This window comes from Electrona antarctica (genome assembly GCF_951216825.1).
Source record: "Electrona antarctica genome assembly, chromosome: 3".
Lineage (NCBI taxonomy): Eukaryota > Metazoa > Chordata > Actinopteri > Myctophiformes > Myctophidae > Electrona > Electrona antarctica.
In genome coordinates, this window is record NC_136808.1 from 37,472,544 (window position 1) to 37,494,053 (window position 21,510).

The following is a 21,510-nucleotide window of genomic DNA, read 5'->3' on the forward strand; positions in this document are numbered from 1 at the left end:
GTAGGTAAAGTTCTTTACACAACAGTAGGTAGAGTTATTTGCATTGAAGTTGGTAAAGTTCTTTACCCAACAGTAGGTAGAGTTCTTTCATTGATGTCGGTAGAGTTCTTTACAGTACAGTAGGTAGAGTTCTTTCATTGATGTCGGTAGAGTTCTTTACACAACAGTAGGTAGAGTTCTTTGCATTGATGTTGGTACTAGTTCTGTATGGATGTTGTCGGTCCAGTCCTCATATATCATTACTAGAACGCTTGACGCTAAGTACTAAGGCCGCTCTTCGTGAAATGGTTGAATAATGTTGAGGCGTGAGAGGTGAGATGGTGTTATGAAAACGTGGTGTTGGTGCCAGCCGTTGTTGCTGGAGGAGGAGGCATGGAGGGCACTGGAGGTTGGTGTTTTTTAAAGGAACAATCCCAGTCAAACCTCTAGTCCTGGTTTTGCGAGCTTCCTGCTAACTTAGTCGACAACTACATTGTACTTTGTTGACCCCAGGGGTCTATACCTGATCCCTTCCTTTCCCCCCCCACTCTACACCAAATCACCGGAAAGAGCCAATCTACGAGATCGCCATGCGTTGCATTGTGGAATGTTGAGCTTGTGGCTATTTCCGGCGAATGATCACCTATTTTCGCCTATATACAGTATGTTCTTCTGTTATGACAGGCCCAGAACAGGAATGCTAGGGGATGTGGTTCACACTCTCTGTGATGGGTCCTTCCTGCTGAACACACATACATTATCTCGATTGTCACTCATAGATTATTGATATTGACACATTATCTGTAGAGACATTGATACAGTATGTTATGTGTAGACATTGATACACTAGTACTTGTAGACATTGATATAATAGGTATTTATAGACATGGATATAGTAGGTATTGAGGAGGTTGGGGTGGGATAGCGCAGTGCCCTCTCCCCTCTCGTAGTGCGGGTGCGTGTTTGTGCTCTTCTGTCCGATAATAATCCAAACCATTTCTCTCCCATGCTCTCTCCCCCTGCAAGGAGCGGAAGGTACACGCACCTCTGCTGTGTTTGCTTTATTAGCGGCTCCATTTTTAATTGGGTTACTTTTCTTATTTATTTTTCCTTTCACCGTTTTTAGCTGTATGGCAAACTTTTCAATTGTGTGTCCTTGTCCTTGTGTTGTTATTATATGGAAATTCCATGTATGCATTACATGGGCCATGTTAAATATAATTTAGCCTATAAACGTATGCAAAAGCATTGGCAACCTTTTTATGTTGACATCCAAACGTATATATTCATTAAAAAACAGTTTTTAATTATATTTATTAGGTTAATACTTTAATACTTTGGTTACTAATAATTCATGAAACAAGCCATCCAGAGTTAATCAGAATGTACAGCTCACTATGAGCTGACTTCTATTCATCTAGCCCAGTGGTTCTCAAAGTGGGGTCCCCACATTATTTTTTGGGGTACCCAGATAATTACGGTAAACAAACGGTAAACAAACCAACATACAGTATAGGTGTCTACAGGGTATCTGCACATTTCTAAAATGACAATTTAATTAATGACTCGTAAGACCCTTTTAATACCAAATTGTCAAATATTACACGTAAGAAAGGGCAAACATTGTGAAAATAGTCGTTCTACAAGCTTGTACTTCTGCTATTTTCACAATGTTTATCTGTGGAGCCAAGTCGAACTAAATGCAATGCCTACAATTCCGAGTGCTTGTCGGGGGGGGGGGGGGGTGGGGGGGGGGGGGGTCCCCTGTTAAAATACAATTAGGATTATTTTGGAATCACTTGGCCAAAACTATTTGGGAACCACTGATCTATCCCCTCCCATGTACATGTTTAATCATGGAAGCTTCTCCTTGTGTTTGCTTGGTTCCTTCTGTTAGCTGTTAAAAAAGCTTGCATTCCATGTACTGTACAGTTGTTGTTTTATTTTACTTTACCTTATCATATAGAACAGATTTAACATGGTTTAATTTCAATATGAAATGTTTTAATTTCAGCCAGTGTGGTGGTTGAGTTAATAATGTTTTGTCTTGTTTTTTGTTTGTTTTTTTGTTTGTTTTTTAGGTTTTCATAGAGCTGAGGCACATTAAAAAGTGCAATACAGTGAAGGGAGTCTTTGTCCTGGAGGAATTTGGTAATTACCCCTCTATTGATTCTAAGCCTGTACTCGCCACGGCAGTAACTCAGCTTCATAGCACGCAGACTGGTTTATACCTGGCGGCGCGCCGGTGTCATAACACCCAAATTGTCGTTGTCGGGCAGAAACCTCGTATCTCCATATTCTAACTTTTTGTGTATTTTTCGTAAATTTAAGCCCTACTTGATCATACGTCACCCAAAAGCATTAAAAGTAGCAGATCCACAAACAGCGCGGAGCAACGTGTTTTGATCTGCTACTATTGCTACTTTTGAATGTGAATCATTGAAAAGGGAATGTTTTGGACATATGAGGTTTCCCTCCGACAGAGACGATGTACAAAGCTCACGACGCAATGCATTTTGAGCTTGTGGGTCGGCTATTTTCGGTACGAGACACGCTGTGCAGCCAGGTATAAATGAGACATAACTAACGAGGGCTTAGGGAATTGGGTTACAGCAATGCTTGCCTTTCTCTGGGAAGAAAACAAGGTGTAGGCTATACCTAGTAGAAGTTACGTGTACCGTAGAAGATGGGTGTTTCTTGTTCTTTTTTTGTTTCTTCTTCTTGATAGACGGTATGCGCATCTTAGAGTTACCTTGTGTTTGCTAGCTCGTAGAGGAGAAACTATTTGAATTTGAAAACCTAAAAAAAGTCAAAATGTATGACGACAGTCAGCAGAGAGTGTTTCCTCCGTTAATGTCAAATAAAACATAAACATGATGTTTGAGGCAAATGCAGGAGAATAGCAGTAACGTTGATTCATATTGATGTTTGGAGCAGTATTTATTGAATGGGTATTTTCATTATATTTCGTTAAATGTGGTGTTCTGTGAGGGTTTGATTCTACGGTTGTCACGTCAGGTTTGCAATCGTTTTGAGGAGTCCACTAATATTAGCTTGCTAAGAATAGTGTCTTAAGTGGTTATAGGAAACGGTAGGTAAATAAAGATTCAAGGAGTTGTATCTGCTCGACATGTGCAGTGTCTGTACTGCGTCTGCCGTGGACAGTATGTCAGTACAGTATGGAAGGGTCACTGGCTCTGCCTGAAGCCTCAGTCAAAAACGGTTTGGATTAGGACGTTTAGATGATTGAAGGGGAAGCTCTACGAGGCTCGCTCCCATCATGTGGTTGCTGGACTGGGTTACTGCCGTGTCTATGTGCTGCTTTTTTAATGTTAACCCTCATCTTTGCCGCTATGAAAACCTTCATTCTCCAGCAGGTAAAGTGTTGTCACCTTTCTCCTTTTCTTATTCAACTGACTCTGTGTATAAAACATCCTGCAAGTCATCGTTACAACATGCCCTTAAAGCCTCGTTTATATACTTGGTTACACGCCGCCGTTGTGTGCCGCGCTGTGCTGAGCACGCCGACCGTCTTTTCTCTCGGCGCAAAACGCCGGGGCGCGACTAAGTATAAATCAGGCTTTAACTGCACCATGAGGCTTGAGTGTTCCACATTTGCTTTTTTATTTGAAATTCACCCAGACTCCCATCTCTCTCTTGCCTCTTTCTCATTGCTTTGATAGTTGGTATTCACAGTCTTAACTTTGGGACTGTTGGGAGCAGAGGGCCTTAACCTTTCTTATACCTCTCGACCTGGCCTGGTCTCGCGTTGTATGGGTTGACGGTTACTAATGAAAAGTCAGTCTGCGCTGTGTGGACAGTGGCTTTGATCTCTGTGCTCAGAGGACCAGCTTCTTCTTGAGGTCGTTCAGATGTCTCGGTTGTTCTCGGGGTGGTGGTGGTGGTGTTGGTGGGGGTGATATGGGGGGTTTGTCCTCACGTTTTCTTTAAACATGACTTTGTGTCGATTTACATTTGTAAACCTGAGTTATACTCGGTTGTGTGTCTTGCACCAACAATAGCCGATCTACAAGCTCTTGCAGATCAGATAATTCCGGTGCATGTTCAAGATGCACAAGCAAGTATAAATGAGGCTTAACTCTACAACATGTGGTCACTTAGTCACATATTTTTCAAGCCATATTGTCGTGTTACATTTCTCTTTCTGTGGGCCACGGATGTCCTTCCTCACTAACCGTCACTTGTTCACAACAAAATTTCACTTATATCAAGTCTGGTCTATTGCCAACTCTGTTACAGCTGATCGGACAACTATGTATGTTTGTTTATTGTAATTGGGCATCATAAAGATATTTTCATTCTCAGTCTTAACTGTAACATTACAGCTTAGACTTAGAGGGTATGTACACACAGAAAAGGAGATAATGCAATGCATGCACATCCTATCTCTCATCCAGGTGCTGGATAAGCAATGATGAACATTAGAAAATATATAAATCCACACACTGGCATCTCGGATCCACTTAATTGTTTATTGCAGTTCTCAGTGTTTCCGTCTTACACGATCTTCATCAGATTTATTCTGATGTAATCTCTCAAGACAGAATAACAGAATGTGTCTGCACCACTGCCCTAAACATGTAATGTTGTTGTTAGTATGAATAAACACAGAATCACCCTGAAGGAAGTGGACTAGTAACAAAGGGGAGGAGCAGCACCGAGTTCCTGTTTTACACAACAAAGGAGGTGGTGCTTCCAGATGCAAAAAAATAAAAAACGTTTTTCCCTTTTTTTTTACTGAATGGGTTCCCAAATTGATCCTGATGAAGATTGCGTAAGGTTGAAGCATTGAGAACCGTAATAAATCATTAAGTAGATGTCAGCGTGCAGATATTATTTGTATATGTCTACACACTACACACAGCACCAATGCATGTTTTAACAATTTACATTCAACAGACCAATCAGAAGGTGCCACCCTTTAGAACTAGGATCAGTACCGGACCAGTACCTTGCCTTTCCCATCGTAGTAACTCCTGTGTTACGTCCCTTCTGTGACGCACGCGGAACTGCTTCATAGTGATTGGTGCTGACACTTGACGCTGCAAGGATCATTTAGGATTCTGTCCCCATCGGTACATAACTCCAACGACGTGTTCTCACCAAGCCTCAGTACCCTTTTATTTAATTTTTTATTTTTGAGAAAAGCCTGGTGAAACTCATTGGAGAATTTGGCATAGGAAGCCCACTTCTTTGTATTTCACTAACCAAATTCCGCTCTAAATTTAGTGACGTCAGTGTTCTCCGCTGTTTTCTACCGAGCGGGTGCTCAGATCGGTGAACCAATAGGATCCACCGCCTGTTTTTGACTGGCACACGCCCCTCTAGACCAGAAACCACTCAGGCTGGGCCACACGCCCCTCTAGACCAGAAACCACTCAGGCTGGGCCACACGCCCCTCTAGACCAGAAACCACTCAGGCTGGGCCACACGCCCCTCTAGACCAGAAACCACTCAGGCTGGGCCACATGCCCCTCTAGACCAGAAACCACTCAGGCTGGGCCACACGCCCCTTTAGACCAGAAACCACTCAGGCTGGGCCACACGCCCCTCTAGACCAGAAACCACTCAGGCTGGGCCACACGCCCCTCTAGACCAGAAACCACTCAGGCTGGGACACACGCCCCTCTAGACCAGAAACCACTCAGGCTGGGCCACACGCCCCTCTAGACCAGAAACCACTCAGGCTGGGCCACACGCCCCTCTAGACCAGAAACCACTCAGGCTGGGCCACACGCCCCTCTAGACGAGAAACCACACAGGCTGGGCCACACGCCCCTCTAGACCAGAAACCACTCAGGCTGGGCCACACGCCCCTCTAGACCAGAAACCACTCAGGCTGGGCCACACGCCCCTCTAGACCAGAAACCACTCAGGCTGGGCCACACGCCCCTCTAGACCAGAAACCACACAGGCTGGGCCACACGCCCCTCTAGACCAGAAACCACACAGGCTGGGCCACACGCCCCTCTAGACCAGAAACCACTCAGGCTGGGCCACACGCCCCTCTAGACCAGAAACCACTCAGGCTGGGCCACACACCCCTCTAGACCAGAAACCACTCAGGCTGGGCCACACGCCCCTCTAGACCAGAAACCACACAGGCTGGGCCACACGCCCCTCTAGACCAGAAACCACTCAGGCTGGGCCACACGCCCCTCTAGACCAGGAACCACACAGGCTGGGCCAGACTAGTTCTCACCAAACGGGCCTAGTGGTCCGCCTTGCCGGGGATGACAAAAACTATGCTTAAACCTAACCTTAATCCTAATGAAATAATTTGCGACGCGTATTGGATAAGATAAGGATGAGGCTGGCAGGGCACTGTGTCAGGCACCCAGAACTTGAGGCAAGTAAATTGACCCTATGGGAGCCAACCCAGGGCAAAGCCAGGAGGGGAAAGAAGCGTACCACCTATGTAGACGTGCTGCGGCGCGACAGCTTGGCTGACAACACTGCAGAGCTCAAGAACCTGATGTTGGATAGGAATTTGTGGAGGGCAGCGATCCAGGAATCCCGAGTTGGTGTTGGCTAGACCTCACTCTCGCAGCAACTAGATAAGATAAATAAACGGCGCCATGAGAGCGATTCAATCCCGAAGCGCTGGGATTGAAAGGCTAATGCTTAACGGTTCGCGCCACGGTGCCATCTGCTACTGCAGCGGTTTTAGGAGTTATTTAAGGCGCTCATGTTAGAGGCAGTTCTGCGTGCATCACAGAAGCGGGCGTCGCCCGCCAAGTCACTACGATCCAGTGTGAAAGGCTAATTTATGTACCAGACTGAAAAGCGAAGTGAGAAAAATTAAAAATACAGCAGAACGGAGCAAAATCAGTCTGGATCGCAGGCTACGATTATGATACTTTGTCTTGTTTATGGACAAAACAAAACGTGTAGCACACAATGTGCTATAAATGTTGTGTGTACATACCCCAACTCTTGTATTCACCCCTGAATAACATTCTTTAAACCTAAAAGCCCAGTGTTGTGGAACTTCTTGGCCCACGGCTCCATTTGTATCTGGTTGTAGCCTGACATCACACACACACACACACACACACACACACACACACACACACACACACACACACACACTCCCTCCCTCCCCACAACCCCTATTAGTCCTATAACCTTTAACAGTACAGAGGTTCCTGCCCCCCTTTGAATTGTTTGTTTTGTTTCTTGCACCGGCATAGTTCCTGAAACTAAAGAAGTGGTGATCCACAAGTACAAGACACCCATGGTGAGTGGTCCGTTCCTCTGCACAGAGTCAATGCTTTGCCAGGGCATGTAGTCGCCAGCAGAAAATCCTTTGACCTTTATGTCCATTTGAAATGCATGGAAGACACCTGCTTTGGAGGTATGCTCTTGTTAACCCATTACTGTATAAGACCTGAGGTATGCTCTGGTTAACCCATTATAAGACCTGAGGCCGATTCTACAAAATACCTTGTATTTTGTTCAGAAATAGCAGATGTACAAGCTCCAGCTTGTATATCTGCTATTTATGTAATGGCCATGAATTCAAAAATCTAAAATGACACCAATGCTTTCCCAGTTTTGGGTAATATGCAGGTGATATTCAGATTGAAAGTTACTAATTGAAAATTTTGATACAAATTGGTTATTTTTCCCTATATTTGACTGCATCTGTGCTTTAAATTGTAGGCAAATGGCTAACAGAATATAGACTTGGCTTTTAGTATTGAGATGCTAATGGCATGATTTGTGGCTCTGTGTTGAGATGGATGAGAATGTCCTAAAAAAAGAAAACTGTTCTTTTTGAGATTGTGCCAAATATAAAAAGGCAGAAAGGGAATATATTCTCACGTGAACTGAGAGCAAGCTTGTCTTAAAGGACGACTTCACCCATTTTCAACGAATCTTTATATAATTGATCCTCACTAATGCTCAAGATAAAATAATTAATAACATTTCTTTCTACTCGGTCTGTGTCTCATCACTATCAGACCTCCAGCTATTCCTGGAAAGTTAGCATACTATAATGGAAGCCATTGTTCTTCCATTAGTAAAAATCTAGCCCAGCCAGCGTGATTTCTGGTATAAAGGGGCGGGTGCCATGGTACCATTGTATCATGAACATTAGCAAGAACAGATGATATGAAGATAGGTTGAAAATGGGTGAAGTCGTCCTTTAATGTTTTAAAATGTGTACTACAGCATCTACCAGGGCTGGGTGATATGACTTCAAATCAGTTTTACCATTCTTTCAAGCTTTTGCCTTGATTACGATTAATGAATGATTATTAAAAACTGGGAAAATAGCATCGACCATTTTCACTATTTGTGCATGCCAAGTATAATACAGGGTAAAGCGGTTAATCAGACTTGCCAATTGTAGGCAAAATATTGATTTGTTGATAAATAGCTAATTTAAAAGGATTTTATAAAAAGCTTCTGGATTACCCGATTAACATACGCGAGGAAGATAAGTTGTCTGTCGGTTCTGTGATCTTTCGGTTAATTTGCCCAGCCCTAGTAACGGTGCAGATATGGAACGGTAGAGACGTAGAACCTCACGTGGTCTTCTCTTCCTCCTCCAGGCGCATCAGATCTGTTACTCGGTCCTCTGCCTGTTCTCCTACGTGGCTGCTGTGAAGGGGAAGGAGGGAGACGCCGGCAAACCCAAGCCCCTGTCCCCGAGACCCCTCCCCAGCTAGTCTCCTGTCCCCGAGACCCCTCCCCAGCTAGTTTCTGTGTGCCTCTCTGTCTGCGACGGCCTGCATACAAACCTCTGACAATCCCTCTCTGTATTCTAAGCACACACCTCTCTCCCCTTTGACCTTGTATGTAAAGTGTAAGAAAATTGTTCCTTCTTAAAATGCCTGCTTTTGTCCCGTTTGGTCTCGTCTATATGGCATCGTGTAACGCTTTGGCAACCCCGTCCCGTCGCCGTAAACCGTCTGACGCGGCTTTGTGATCCCACCCTTGGAGGAGCGTTAATGAACAGGCACAAACGTGCACGACTTCCTTGACAGTTGTCCCCCAGGGGTCCTTACGTGGATCCCCCTCTATCTCAAATCTCTTTGCAGAAGATGGCCGATCATCCTCACGAAGCTTGTTGTGAGCTTGTAAGATACGGCTCTTTTGGCAGAATGTTCACTTGTTATGGCAAAGAGGTCATGTGGTTAACAGAGCCAACCTTTGACCTCTGCCCCCTACCAGTGTTGATTTTCATCGACAAGCAACAAAAATAGGAATAAATACATAAATATGGAGACTAAAACTATGACTAAATATATTGACAATTTCATCAACAAAATAAAACCTAGACTAAAATGTTAGGGTGCCTAGTATAAATCAACTGTAGATTTAGTTGACTAAAACTAAACATTTCAGATTACTAAATGTGACTAAAACTAAATGGAATTGTATTCAAACGACTGACTAAAACTACATTAAAAGTTGCTGCCAAAATTAACACTGGCCCTCACCCCCCCTCTCCGTATGAGTGTGTGGGTTTGTGTGTGTGTGTGTGTGTGTGTGTGTGTGTGTGTGTGTGTGTGTGTGTGTGTGTGTGCGTGTGCGTGTGCGCGCGTGTGCGCGCGCGTGCGTGCGCGCGTGCGTGTGCACATTTTCAGTCTGTCCACCACTGGGGAAACATTTAGAAAGGCGTTCTTCTCTAAGGCAGGATATCAACATTGTGAAATGCTACTGTATAATAAATGCAACCAGAACAGCCGCATGTAAACGCTTTGTAGAGGTTTCTTTGTTCTGAACCCTGAGATACTGTGAGTGGTCTTATATGATGTGTGTGTTCTCTCTAGCTTGCCTTGTGAAGCCACGATACTGTACTAGTTCCACTGTAAAGTGTGTCATCCGCTGTACTCAACTGCATGTTGTTATTAAGATAGAACATATATATATAAATACAAAAATGCTGTACATTTCTCTAAAAAACAAAATCACTAGATAGATGTGCAATACATATATTCATTAAACATAGCCAGATCCATGTTTTAATGAGTTTTTAACTCTGTGTTTTCACAGAGTGAAGATTGTAAGAAAGGACCCTCTTTGTTTTTCTATCTTGACTGAAGTAAATATACTTACTGTATGTGTGATGATAAGACTGTGTTTGGAGTTTGTGTAAACCTGTGTCGAGCTCTGCTGTAGTGGTTTGTGTCCACGAGGCGATGCATTGAGTCTTAATGTTGTTTCTGTACTGTAATGATTGCAACTGTTCAATTTGACCCATTGCTGTTTCATTCTGAGTTTCAAGGTGTGAGTGTGTGTGCATGGGTTCACGTTTGTCTGCATTGTCTCCAGATCAGCAATATATCAGTACAGCTCTATCACTGGAAGTATGTTTTTTATTTTAATGTTCAAAATGGGGCTCTTGTTTTTAGTGATTTAAAATGTTCAAAAGGAGCTTAATATATAGGATGTCCACAAGATGTTATTTTAGCAGAACACCATTGTCATTCATGGGAATAAGTAGAAACTATTAAGAAACAAGGCATCTTCAAATGCCGTGGGAATTAATCTAGACTTACAACTCTTGCAATCGGAGTTAAATAACTTCTTGTGAAAGTGGATTATTATTAAAGGCCCATCCTGTTAATGTACCCGTCTGCTGCTGTAAAGAGAGGGAAGACACGAGATGTCAGGTTGTAAATATTTCAGTATTTGAAAAAAGAAAAGTATTTATAGAATATGTACAGCTTTGGCAATATCCTAATAAAGTTGTCCCAGCTGAAGCCTCAACTTGTTCATTACTCGTTTTTGAAGAAATCCTTCGACTTTCTGAGTGGAGGAAAAGTCACCACTGAGCACAATGTATGTAGGACTTATGAATACTGATTGTCATATGGTGTGCTTAACCCAGAAAAAAAAATGTTTTTCTCCTTCCTACAGAGAAAGAAAATATTCTTCTCTTTTGTATAGAGTTCTGACAGTTTCCCAGTACCGTGTGCAGACTGTCGTGAATCAAATTAACACCAGCAAACACTGTTGATATAGATGTGTAGTGCAATAATGACTGTAGTAAACCTTTAAGAGTTTTTGTTTGTAATTCTATCTTGAATATCCACAAGTCGCTGGCGGGCAAAAAACAATACTTTGTTTATATTTTATGTGCTTTTTTAGTTAATAAAGCTCAATGCGCTGTGAGATTGGAGATTGGCTTTTCTCCACTTTTGGGGGGAAAAGGCAAAAATATAAAGTGAATGCGGTCTAGTCTGTCTGTGGGTTTGTTTTATATCAATGAAAAGTACTAGGATCCTTTGGAATACAGGTTAATTTTCCCATTTCCTGAAAAGGAACTATTTTGGACATAGCTGTAGTGTACAACAATATTCATATTTTCATGCAGGTTCTGTCTCTCGCCCATAGTCTGAGGTAATTACGCCATCTATTGGTGAGCCTGACACACTGCAGACATAAGTACCAACATTCTCCTTTAATAGCAGTGAATCTTTGTAAACACTGTCAAAGCTCTGTACAACTCAATGAACAAATATGAATGAAGCTGCTAGATGTTAATTCAAACATTGTTTTTAATACAGCTTTTGCAATGAAGGTTACAGTATTCTGACTTATATTAGACTTAGATTAGCATGCACTAGACCTCTCAGACACTAGCATGTCTGAGAGGTCATTTTGACTGTTTTTATATATATTTTGAAGTTGATTATCTTTGCCATTAAGCTTTCAGAAGGTTTCCCTTCCATGACCATCATCATCCATCACCGTTCCATCATCTCAGACATTTTTGACATCTGAAAAAAACTTAAGCACATATGCTACTTCTGTCTGATTTTACTTCAGACATGGTAGTGTAGGAAAAACCTTCAATTGTGGCATACAGGAGCACTAATGCTTCTCTCTCTGCTGATGCTCTGCAGCTGTATTCAATTGACACACACTCCTCTCTCTCTAGGTGTAAGCACACTTGGGCGTCAAGGCGCGGCAAAAAGCCGCCCGTGGCAGGCGCCTCTTCCTGGTTAATTAAGGGACCAAGAAGTCCCGAAGAGATTTTGGTCCCTTATTGTTTTTGTTCTTCTTCTCCTTTTCCTCCTCCTCCTCCCCTTTTGACCTCTGACCTATAGATCACCTGCCATTTTGAATTATATGAAAAACAGTTCAAATCTATCTCCTCCCACCCAGGATCTTTGATCAAAATGCACAAAAACTTCTACACTTGAACTTTGGACCTATACGGAAAAAAAATCGTAGTACATTTTTTTAAGTGAAATGATCGTTTTATGATCCAATGAAAATTGCTGTTTTGTGAAAATTCTTCTTCTGCCCCTAATACATACATGCAGTGTCATATGCTTATGCAACTACAGTATGGTAGAGGGTCATGCCAAATATCACTGAAACCAGTCTTACTCCAATTGGTCAAACGGGGAGCTATGGCAATTTTTTGTAAATGAAACCTTTAAACAGGCATAACTCAGGCCCCGTTTGGCCAAAAGCTGTGGCAGTTGTTTCCACATGTTACTTGACTCATGAGGAACACATCTGTCACTTTGACAGCTCCGTCCTCAGATTTAAGCAGTTTAAAAAATGCTTATACCTGACTCTCTGCCTGTTTTTTTGAGCAATTTGCGTTAAACTAAACGTTCTACACACAATGTATGGACCATTATCTGAAATCCCAGTTGAAGAGAAGTTTATACGTGAAAGAATTTACAGCAAAACACGCTGTAGTATAATGGACAATGATCCCATAAACCAGGACACACTTAATTGTTATCAAAAGCTGAATGATTTTGCTGTTTACAATGAAGTAACTGATTGTCTCCGTGTAGATCTCTTGCCCTTGGACCACAAGGTTGTGTGTTCTAATCCGGGTACCGACACCTAGCCTGTGAGTCTTATTTGTGCATATTGTTCTCATTGCGTATTGCAGGGTTCCCCAATAGGCGGCCCGCGGGCCATTTGCGGCCCGCGGAGCGCCCCCTTGTGGCCCCTGGAAGAATTTCCAAAAAAAATAAAGTTTTTTGTTTTGTTTTCGGGGGTGTCCCAGATATAAATGGCATTAAATGGGGGTCAGTAGCCTATGCATGTCAAACTGGGCACCCCCTCAAGGACCACTGGTGGTCCCCGGACCACTGGTTGAGAACAATTTTTAATTAATGAAAAAATAAAAAACCCAATTTTTCGCTCGTGCGAACTCGGCCCCCAGCCTGGTTCCCTAGTCAAAATATGGCCCTTGAGGAAAATTAATTGGGGAACCCTGCCGTATTGTCTTCTTTCTTGGTCCCACCTTATCGCTGCTTGCAGTTATTTTTTCCACAGGAAGGGGGAGCTGTCATCGTAGCTGGATTCCAAGGTAGGTTTTAATTCAACTTAAATCTTCATAGGTAAGTAAGAGTCACTGCAAGGGATTCCAACAGGCGGGTAAAGGGTTAATTCATATTTCCATCCAACAGGGAGAAAAGGACCACCCAGCCAGCACGCCCAGTTGGGGCCCATGTGGTTTCAATGTGGGATACATGGGTACCAAGTGGGAATGGGCTTGAACTGGGCATGGGTTGGACTTGGGCAAGCCCATGTAGTTCCAACATGGTCTACACGTGGGCTAACTGGGCATGGGTTGGAAGTGGGCAAGCCAATGTAGGTCCCACATGGTCTACATGTGGGCTAACTGAGCATGGGTTGGAAGTGGGCAAGCCAATGTAGGTCCCACGTGGTATACACAAGGGCTAACTGGCATGGGTTGGAAGTGGGCAAGCCCATATTGGTCCAACATGGTCTACATGTGGGCTAACTTGCATGGGTTGGAAGTGGGCAAACAAACCCATGTAGGTCCCACATGGTCTACATGCAGGCTAACTTGCATGGGTTGGAAGAGGGCAAGCCCATGTAGTTCCAACATGGTCTGCATGCGGGCTAACTTGCATGGGTTGGCAAGCCAATGTAGGTCCAACATGGTCTACATGTCGGCTAACTTGCATGGGTTGGAAGTGGGCAAGCCAATGTAGGTCCAACATGGTCTACATGTGGGCTAACTTGCATGGGTTGGAAGTGGGCAAGCCCATATAGGTCAACATGCCCTCTTCTGATTGGCCAGGCACAAAAACATGCCCTCCTCTGATTGGCCAGGCCCTAAACCTGCCCACTTCGGATTGGACATTCCCAAAAACCTTCCCTTTTCTGATTGGCCGGGCCATAAACCTGCCCTCTTCTGATTGGCCGGACCCTAAACCTTCCCTGTTCTGATTGGCCAGGCCCAAAAACCTGCCCTCTTCTGATTGGCCGGGCCCTAAACCCTGCCCTCTGCTGATTGTCCCTGGCCCAAAAACCTGCCCTCTTCTGATTGGCCGAGCCCAAAAAACAAAGTATCCTGCCCTCTTAAGCATGTGCTATGTATGTATATTATATTTTTGTTGGATTGGATGAAACAGTCATCCACATGCTGTTAGGGTTAGGGTTATATTTTGACTTCATATTGCATATGTATGATTCATACTGTACATCCAATGATCATAGTTGTTGCCATAGAGATGGCACACATGCTTTGTTAACGTTCACGATGGTGATTATGAATATGCACTGTCCGTCCAGCATGTTAGAATGTATAGGTGAAATTATTCACTGCGGTTTCAGATGCTCTACAGTTTATTTCTAATCATTTACCACTTTTTGCACATTTATCATGCTCATATTTGAGCCACTTGATGTGTTTATTACCGTACTTAACAATGGGAATTGTATGTATGTGCAGCCTGCGACAACCTACCTCAAACCCTAACCTAACCCTAACCACAACCACGGAGCAGTGCATCTTCCACCGCATGTCCGACCATTGTTTCCGCAAGTCCGTTGGTGTGTCTGTCTGCGTGTGCATCCCGTTCAAATCACGTAAGTACGTTTTTGATAAATGTTCAACTAAGGTAGATTTCTTAATCATCAATACAACTCAGATTACAGGAGAAGGGTAAGGTATCTGCACGGTAAGTATTTCTACTCAGCCTGTAGAGTATTTGTACTCCTCCGAAGCTAGGACAGGTATGCTTTTCCATATACTCGTGTACTCGGGTAGGATTTCCTCCTTTTCCATTTCCTTGTGCTTTACTCCATGACAGGTTTAGCATGCACTATAGGTTGCCAGCCTCGCCGCGTGCCCCGACGATGTCTGGGTTTGGAAAACAGAGACATACATAACGATCAGTTCAAACTTCAATTCACAGATATCACATAGAATGGGATTGTGAATAACAGTGGTTAATCTCGCTCACCGCCCAACTTGTATTCCACTTGATCAAGCAGGTAGGTTGGAACATACTTCCCGTCAATCACCTAGCCCAGGCTGTGACGCTGGATGCCTCTGTGTGTCATGTCTCTGACGTACAGTACAGTACAGTACAGTACAGTACAGTACAGTACAGTACAGTACAGTACAGTACAGTACAGTACAGTACAGTACAGTACAGTACAGTACAGTACCACTCAGTTCAGACAGGTCTGATGACTTGTTGGCAATGAAGGACGCCTGGCTGGGTGTTTGAACTTGGGCTAGTTGGCAACCCTAGTGGAAGACACGCATGCACGCACGCACGCACGCACGCACGCACGCACGCACGCACGCACGCACGCACGCACGCACACACACACACACACACACACACACATACTACTAAGTTTGGTGTTTGTTATTTGGTTTAGTGCATCACAGATAATCATATTTTGATTAATTGTCCCAATGACTAATGCTTCATGACCTAATCCTACACGAAACCCACTGGTCTTTACCAGTGGAAATCTACATTTGGGTTATTTTGTTTTTTGTATCAAGAACATTGTTATGTTAGCATGTTTTGAAACCATCTCCAGCGACTCATCTTATTGGAAATTAATTACTTTCCAACGTTGCACCTGTTGATCCACTATTTCATCACCCCTGGGCCAGGTGTCATCACTGGAGCTATAATGTTTAATTTGTACCCACCTGGGTATAGTCTGGACGATCAGAGATGTCTGCCTAGTGTCTACCGATACGTCTGGACTCTACTGAATGCAAGAAGGTTGCAACAACACCGGCGAGAACACAAAGCTACGCCCACTGCTTTAGACACCAATACTGTCACCACCCCAGTATGAAGCCGAGACATTACATCATTCTCTAGTTGAATGAAGTGTCACTGGTAATTTTCCAGGTTCTAGAGCTGACAAACACCCTGTTCCTCTAGGGCAGCGGTTCCCAAACCTCTGGCCATGCACCCCCTGTTACCTCCCGACCTAACTGGTGCACCCCCTGTTACCTCCCGACCTAACTGGTGCACCCCCTGTTACCTCCCGACCTAACTGGTGCACCCCCTGTTACCTCCCGACCTAGCTGATGCACCCCCTGTTACCTCCCGACCTAACTGGTGCACCCCCTGTTACCTCCCGACCTAACTGGTGCACCCCCTGTTACCTCCCGACCTAACTGGTGCACCCCCTGTTACCTCCCGACCTAGCTGATGCACCCCCTGTTACCTCCCGACCTAACTGGTGCACCCCCTGTTACCTCCCGACCTAACTGGTGCACCCCCTGTTACCTCCCGACCTAACTGGTGCACCCCCTGTTACCTCCCGACCTAACTGGTGCACCCCCTGTTACCTCCCGACCTAACTGGTGCACCCCCTGTTACCTCCCGACCTAACTGGTGCACCCCCTGTTACCTCCCGACCTAACTGGTGCACCCCCTGTTACCTCCCGACCTAACTGGTGCACCCCCTGTTACCTCCCGACCTAACTGGTGCACCCCCTGTTACCTCCCGACCTAACTGGTGCACCCCCTGTTACCTCCCGACTTAACTGGTGCACCCCCTGTTACCTCCCGACCTAGCTGATGCACCCCCCACATGGAAATATAAATTGCGTAAGCTATATAGAGACATATATTTCCTTTTTATCCACATATATGAACCTGAATATGGCATAATATATGCAGCATAGGCCATATATTGGCATAATATGTTAATATATTTAAAATAAAACCATAGCACCACCATTAGACTTTTCATGTCGCGCACCCCCTAGAAGGTGCTCGCGCACCACAAGGGGTGCACGCACCACAGTTTGGGAACCACTGCTCTAGGGGACACAAGGGATGACTTATTCTGGCTATGTACCACTAACAAAATCACACCCGTGTGAAGTGAGGGGCGCTCTTATAATCATAAATTCCGGCCAATCACAATATTTGTGTTTACACAAACCCTCAAAGCTGAAGAGACATTTGTTCACTCTGGCTTTTGGCAACTAGTTTGTTTGTTTTGTTTTTTGTTTTGTAAAGCGTCCTTGGGTTTCTTGAAAGGCGCTATATAAATCCAAGTTATTATTATTATTATTATTATTATTAGATGAGGGCAAAGTGCATAACCGGAGGGGAGAATAGAGTGTTAATTATTGCACGATTTAAACATTTTTAAACAATTTGCACTCGCTGGAGTTCAATAACAATAGTCTGCTTGCCTATAGAGCACCGAAGTCCTGACGTCACTGCCCTCTACTATCAGTAGAGGGCGCCAGTCCCATGGTTCGTGTATTTTTTTACAAGTATTGTACTCTCCATAGGGGGATTTTAGATCGCCTCATATAAGAACTGTGTTTGAAAAATAAACCGATCACCCCGGCCTTTTCACTCATATGGATATGAAGCATCGACTGAAGGTGGAAATGTACAAATATACCCAAAGAGTAATAAAATAAGCGTTAGAAACGAGCCAAACAACCCAGAGACTACATTTCCGGGTAGGCTGCTTCTGCCCGCAGCCCGTCGCACAACAGAAACTGAACGTTAATTACGTTTATTTTTATTTTATTGATATATAATGTATCGTGGTTAGTACGAGTCGAGTCACCACCAGCTGAGCTTACGTCAACGAGGAATCTCAGGAACGCAATATGTTGACAGCTGGGCGTGACGTATATGCTCAGCGACATTGCATTCATATGTAGTTTCAAGGCTTTTGCGGTCACATTAATTCCATTTTCTCTAGAAACTGGCTGTATCAAATATGAATGGACATCATTAACGACGCACAGCCACTCCCCTGACAGAAACGCCGGGGTGGTCGGTTTATTTTTCAAACACAGTTCTTATATGAAACGACATAAAATCGCCCTATGGAGATTTCAATACAAATAAAAAAATACACGAACCTGTGTGTTGGTGCCCTCTACTGAAAGTGACGTCAGACTTCGGTGCTCTATAGGCAACCACACTAATTAGATAAACATGGTGAAGTACCTTACAAGCCAGGTACCGTGTCACAAGTTGGTTTTCCAGTAAAATGCATCACAAATATTAAAGGGATATTTGTATATCCTTTGGCCATTTTATCGTCTACGTTCAGACTTATGTGAACAAACGAGACATTTTACGTTGCTCAATTCAGTATTATATTTTGATAAATATATATTAAAAGTCCTGAACTGGTTGAAACCTACATGAAATACTACATGGCATTAAGTTACAGACATGCTTGAACTGGGATCTGCTTTGGCCTACCTGAGAACTCAATAGCTAATGTGGGGAGGCCATGCGCACCATCGGTGTGAATTATTTTATGCTGCCCAGTCACCTTGACTGAGGAAAAGAAATCCTGCAAAAGTATGGATTTAATTTCAAGCTAACGGTCACCCGAGTTTCAAAGTTGATACAGTATGAGGACAAAAGGCATCACTACAGTATTAGTGAGATTAATAAATGAGTATCAAGGCACATAGTGCACCTTCAAACTCATTCAAGAAACATTTAGCTATTATATAGATATTGTAAAATTATCTTAGTAAAGTCTTATCTTAAAGACGTCACACACACAAATATGTGCATGCACATGCATGCCCAGACCACGTGAACCACATGGGCTCGATTGCCATGTTTCTCTAGAAGACTGCACTAATCACCTGGCCCCCACCACCCCAGCCACGGTCGGAAGACGCTGTCACGACGTGTCACTCCGGGACCACACCCAAGTGTGTCCTCCAACTACGTCAGATTTTGTACGTTTGTAATGGACCACAGCATGCCAGCGTTTCCTCCGACAAGATTGGATTTAATGCAAGCAGATCAGCTGCTGTGCTTCCTAGTCTGTGCGTAGTAACACGCAGCGATCCAGAGAGGAGCCTCGTAAGACCAGCTCTCATTCTTACTAATGTTTGTAAGTGGACAACGCTAAGTAGCCTGCTATTTCTGCATATATACAGGTATTTTTTTGTTTTTTCAAATGACAAGATAACACACGTCTGCTTCTTCTCTCGTGGAGATCAAGTAATCAAAGTGGCCACGTATGTGTGGGGGTTATATCAAAGAATCCACGGAGTGGTGACTTGTAGACAAATTAAGCGCAACTTGACTGCCATTGCCTTCTCAATCCAAGGTGCAGACCGCCATTGATGTATCGATTGTCAGGTGTTTTCAGTTTTTTACGATAGAGGACGCTCTTCCCCAACCTGTGAGTGACTCTAGGACTTCAAAAGAAGAGTACACCTGGAAATAACGATCTAAATAAATCCAACCTGATCTGATCTAATGTAGATCAGATGATTGGAGGAAGGCCCCTCTCATCCTGATTGGATGAAGGCTTTGCCACCCAAAGCCCAAACCGAAACTAGGTTTTTTTGACCCCAGGTCAGCACACTCTATAGTAGGGAGGATTATCCAAAAAAAAAGAAAAAAAAAGTGATATCTGAATTAAGTGAAATCACTGAATATACCTTTAAGTAGAGACACGTCTTTGTTTTGGGATGTTTATTAGGTCATGGTCGGGAGCGAAATGTTCTGTGGGTCTTAAACGCTGGCGGTGTGGGCAGACTAATCTAGAGAAACTCTGGCAGTTAATGAGTTAAGCCATACCCTGACAAAGACATCTTTGACGTCCTTTTTTCCCAACGGCACTCCCTGCCGAAAGCGTCTTTGTTTTTTGTCAGGTGAAAACCTGACATATGTGAAATGTAGACGACCTTTCACGACCTAGTCGACTCCAGGGTTGCCAAGTCCGCTTATTTCCAGCAAAACTTGGATTGTTTTTTTCCCACAGTTGCTTGCCTGGTGAGGTTGGTTAGCTTATTCCTGTCACGACAGTTGCCAACACTGGCAACAACCTCATGATTGGCTGCTTCTAGCCAATGTGACGGCAAAGCGGCTTCTGGGCAATGGGAAGGGGAGAGGCATATATCCCAGGCAGCCACGCAGACTGCAGACTAACACATTGTCTGAGACAGTGCAGAGCAACGCAGCAGACAAGCATGATCACTCACAGTCACACTCACGGGTTGACGGGGAAGACACGTTTGCAATGTTCGAACATCACTCGATATAACTTCAAACCAAACGCGGCTGCATACACGTTACTACACTAATAATCATACTAATATGGGGGGAGAACACAACGAAGAACAAGCGCACGCAAACGGCCGCGAAGCACGAGATTGTGACACACAAACATACACGTTACTACAATAATAATCAATAATCATATACTAATATGGGGGGCAGATCACAACGGAGACAGCACTTCTTTCACATGACAAATCACTATGTGATAATTTCTTGTTTTTTATTCATTCAGAATGGTCTCCCTGATATCCACCGTCTAGCAGCATCCCCGTTGCTAGGCAACACTCGCTTCCGCTATATCCGACGGCAGGGTCTTCGGCAGCAAGTGAGCAGTCAAATTTACTCCACTACAACTAAAAGTAGCTCAGTCAAAATGTTACTGAATAAAAAAGGACTTGCTTTTAAAATCCACTTAATGATGCGAAGCCTGCAGAGCTAGTTCAGGCAGGTAACTCGATCGTGAGCGCGCCTACCTGATCAAGTGACTAGTCTCATACACTCTTTACCTGATCAGAGCGGCTATTTAAATCTGCCTACCTGCTCATTCCTGGCTTCTCTCCTGCTGCTGCTGTCTCCCTGCCTCGCTTGCTGCTAACCTGCTGCTCATGAAGTTTTTGCAAATCCCACCGCCTCCCCAGCATCCACCTGTATACAGGCTCTGTTTCTAGATCACCCTACACGGGGGTCTTATTCATTCCCTGTAATTCTACTTGGCTTATAATTTAACTAAAATGTTAATGTTACAGGGAATGAATAGGGACAGAGCCCTGACGCCAATCTACGCTTCATATATCTATGCTCAATTATGCTCAACTAGACCTGTACATGCCCGTTGGCCACCGGCCTACTTGGGAACGATGTAACTTGGGAACCTAATAATACCCATTGTCATAGCGCCCATTTTAACTGTCTGTCTGTGTCCCATATGGATCTGTCTGTCTGCCTGTGTCTGAAGAGTGCAAACTGACTGTGAAAAGTGGACTGGTTAAGTAATCAATTGGCAAACGGTTCTCGAGTGCATTACAACCGTACACACATGCACGCACACAGAGACGTGGCGCATTTATAGTAGGATAAATATATATTCTAAATTCACTGTAAGAGTTGTCTGACTGAACTGTAAGTATTAGTAATATAAGTATTATTTTTCATATCAAGGAATTGCTGTAATGTTTTCACAATTAATTTATAAGACCTTGTAACTCTTAAA

General features: G+C 43.9%; 1 protein-coding gene across 9 annotated transcripts in view; it reads left to right on the plus strand.

The window, feature by feature from the left end:
• madd (MAP-kinase activating death domain) overlaps positions 1-10,718 on the plus strand; it is an 88,793-nt gene extending 78,075 nt beyond the window's left edge. For all 9 annotated transcript variants that reach the window (XM_079497865.1, XM_079497867.1, XM_079497866.1 and 6 more), the window contains 3 exons: positions 2,061-2,130; positions 7,194-7,240; positions 8,562-10,718. In XM_079497865.1, coding sequence (XP_079353991.1) covers positions 2,061-2,130; positions 7,194-7,240; positions 8,562-8,678 — 234 coding nt within the window. In that variant the 3' untranslated portion in view covers positions 8,679-10,718. The remainder of the gene's footprint in view (positions 1-2,060; positions 2,131-7,193; positions 7,241-8,561) is intronic.
• The last annotated feature ends 10,792 nt before the right edge of the window (positions 10,719-21,510 follow it).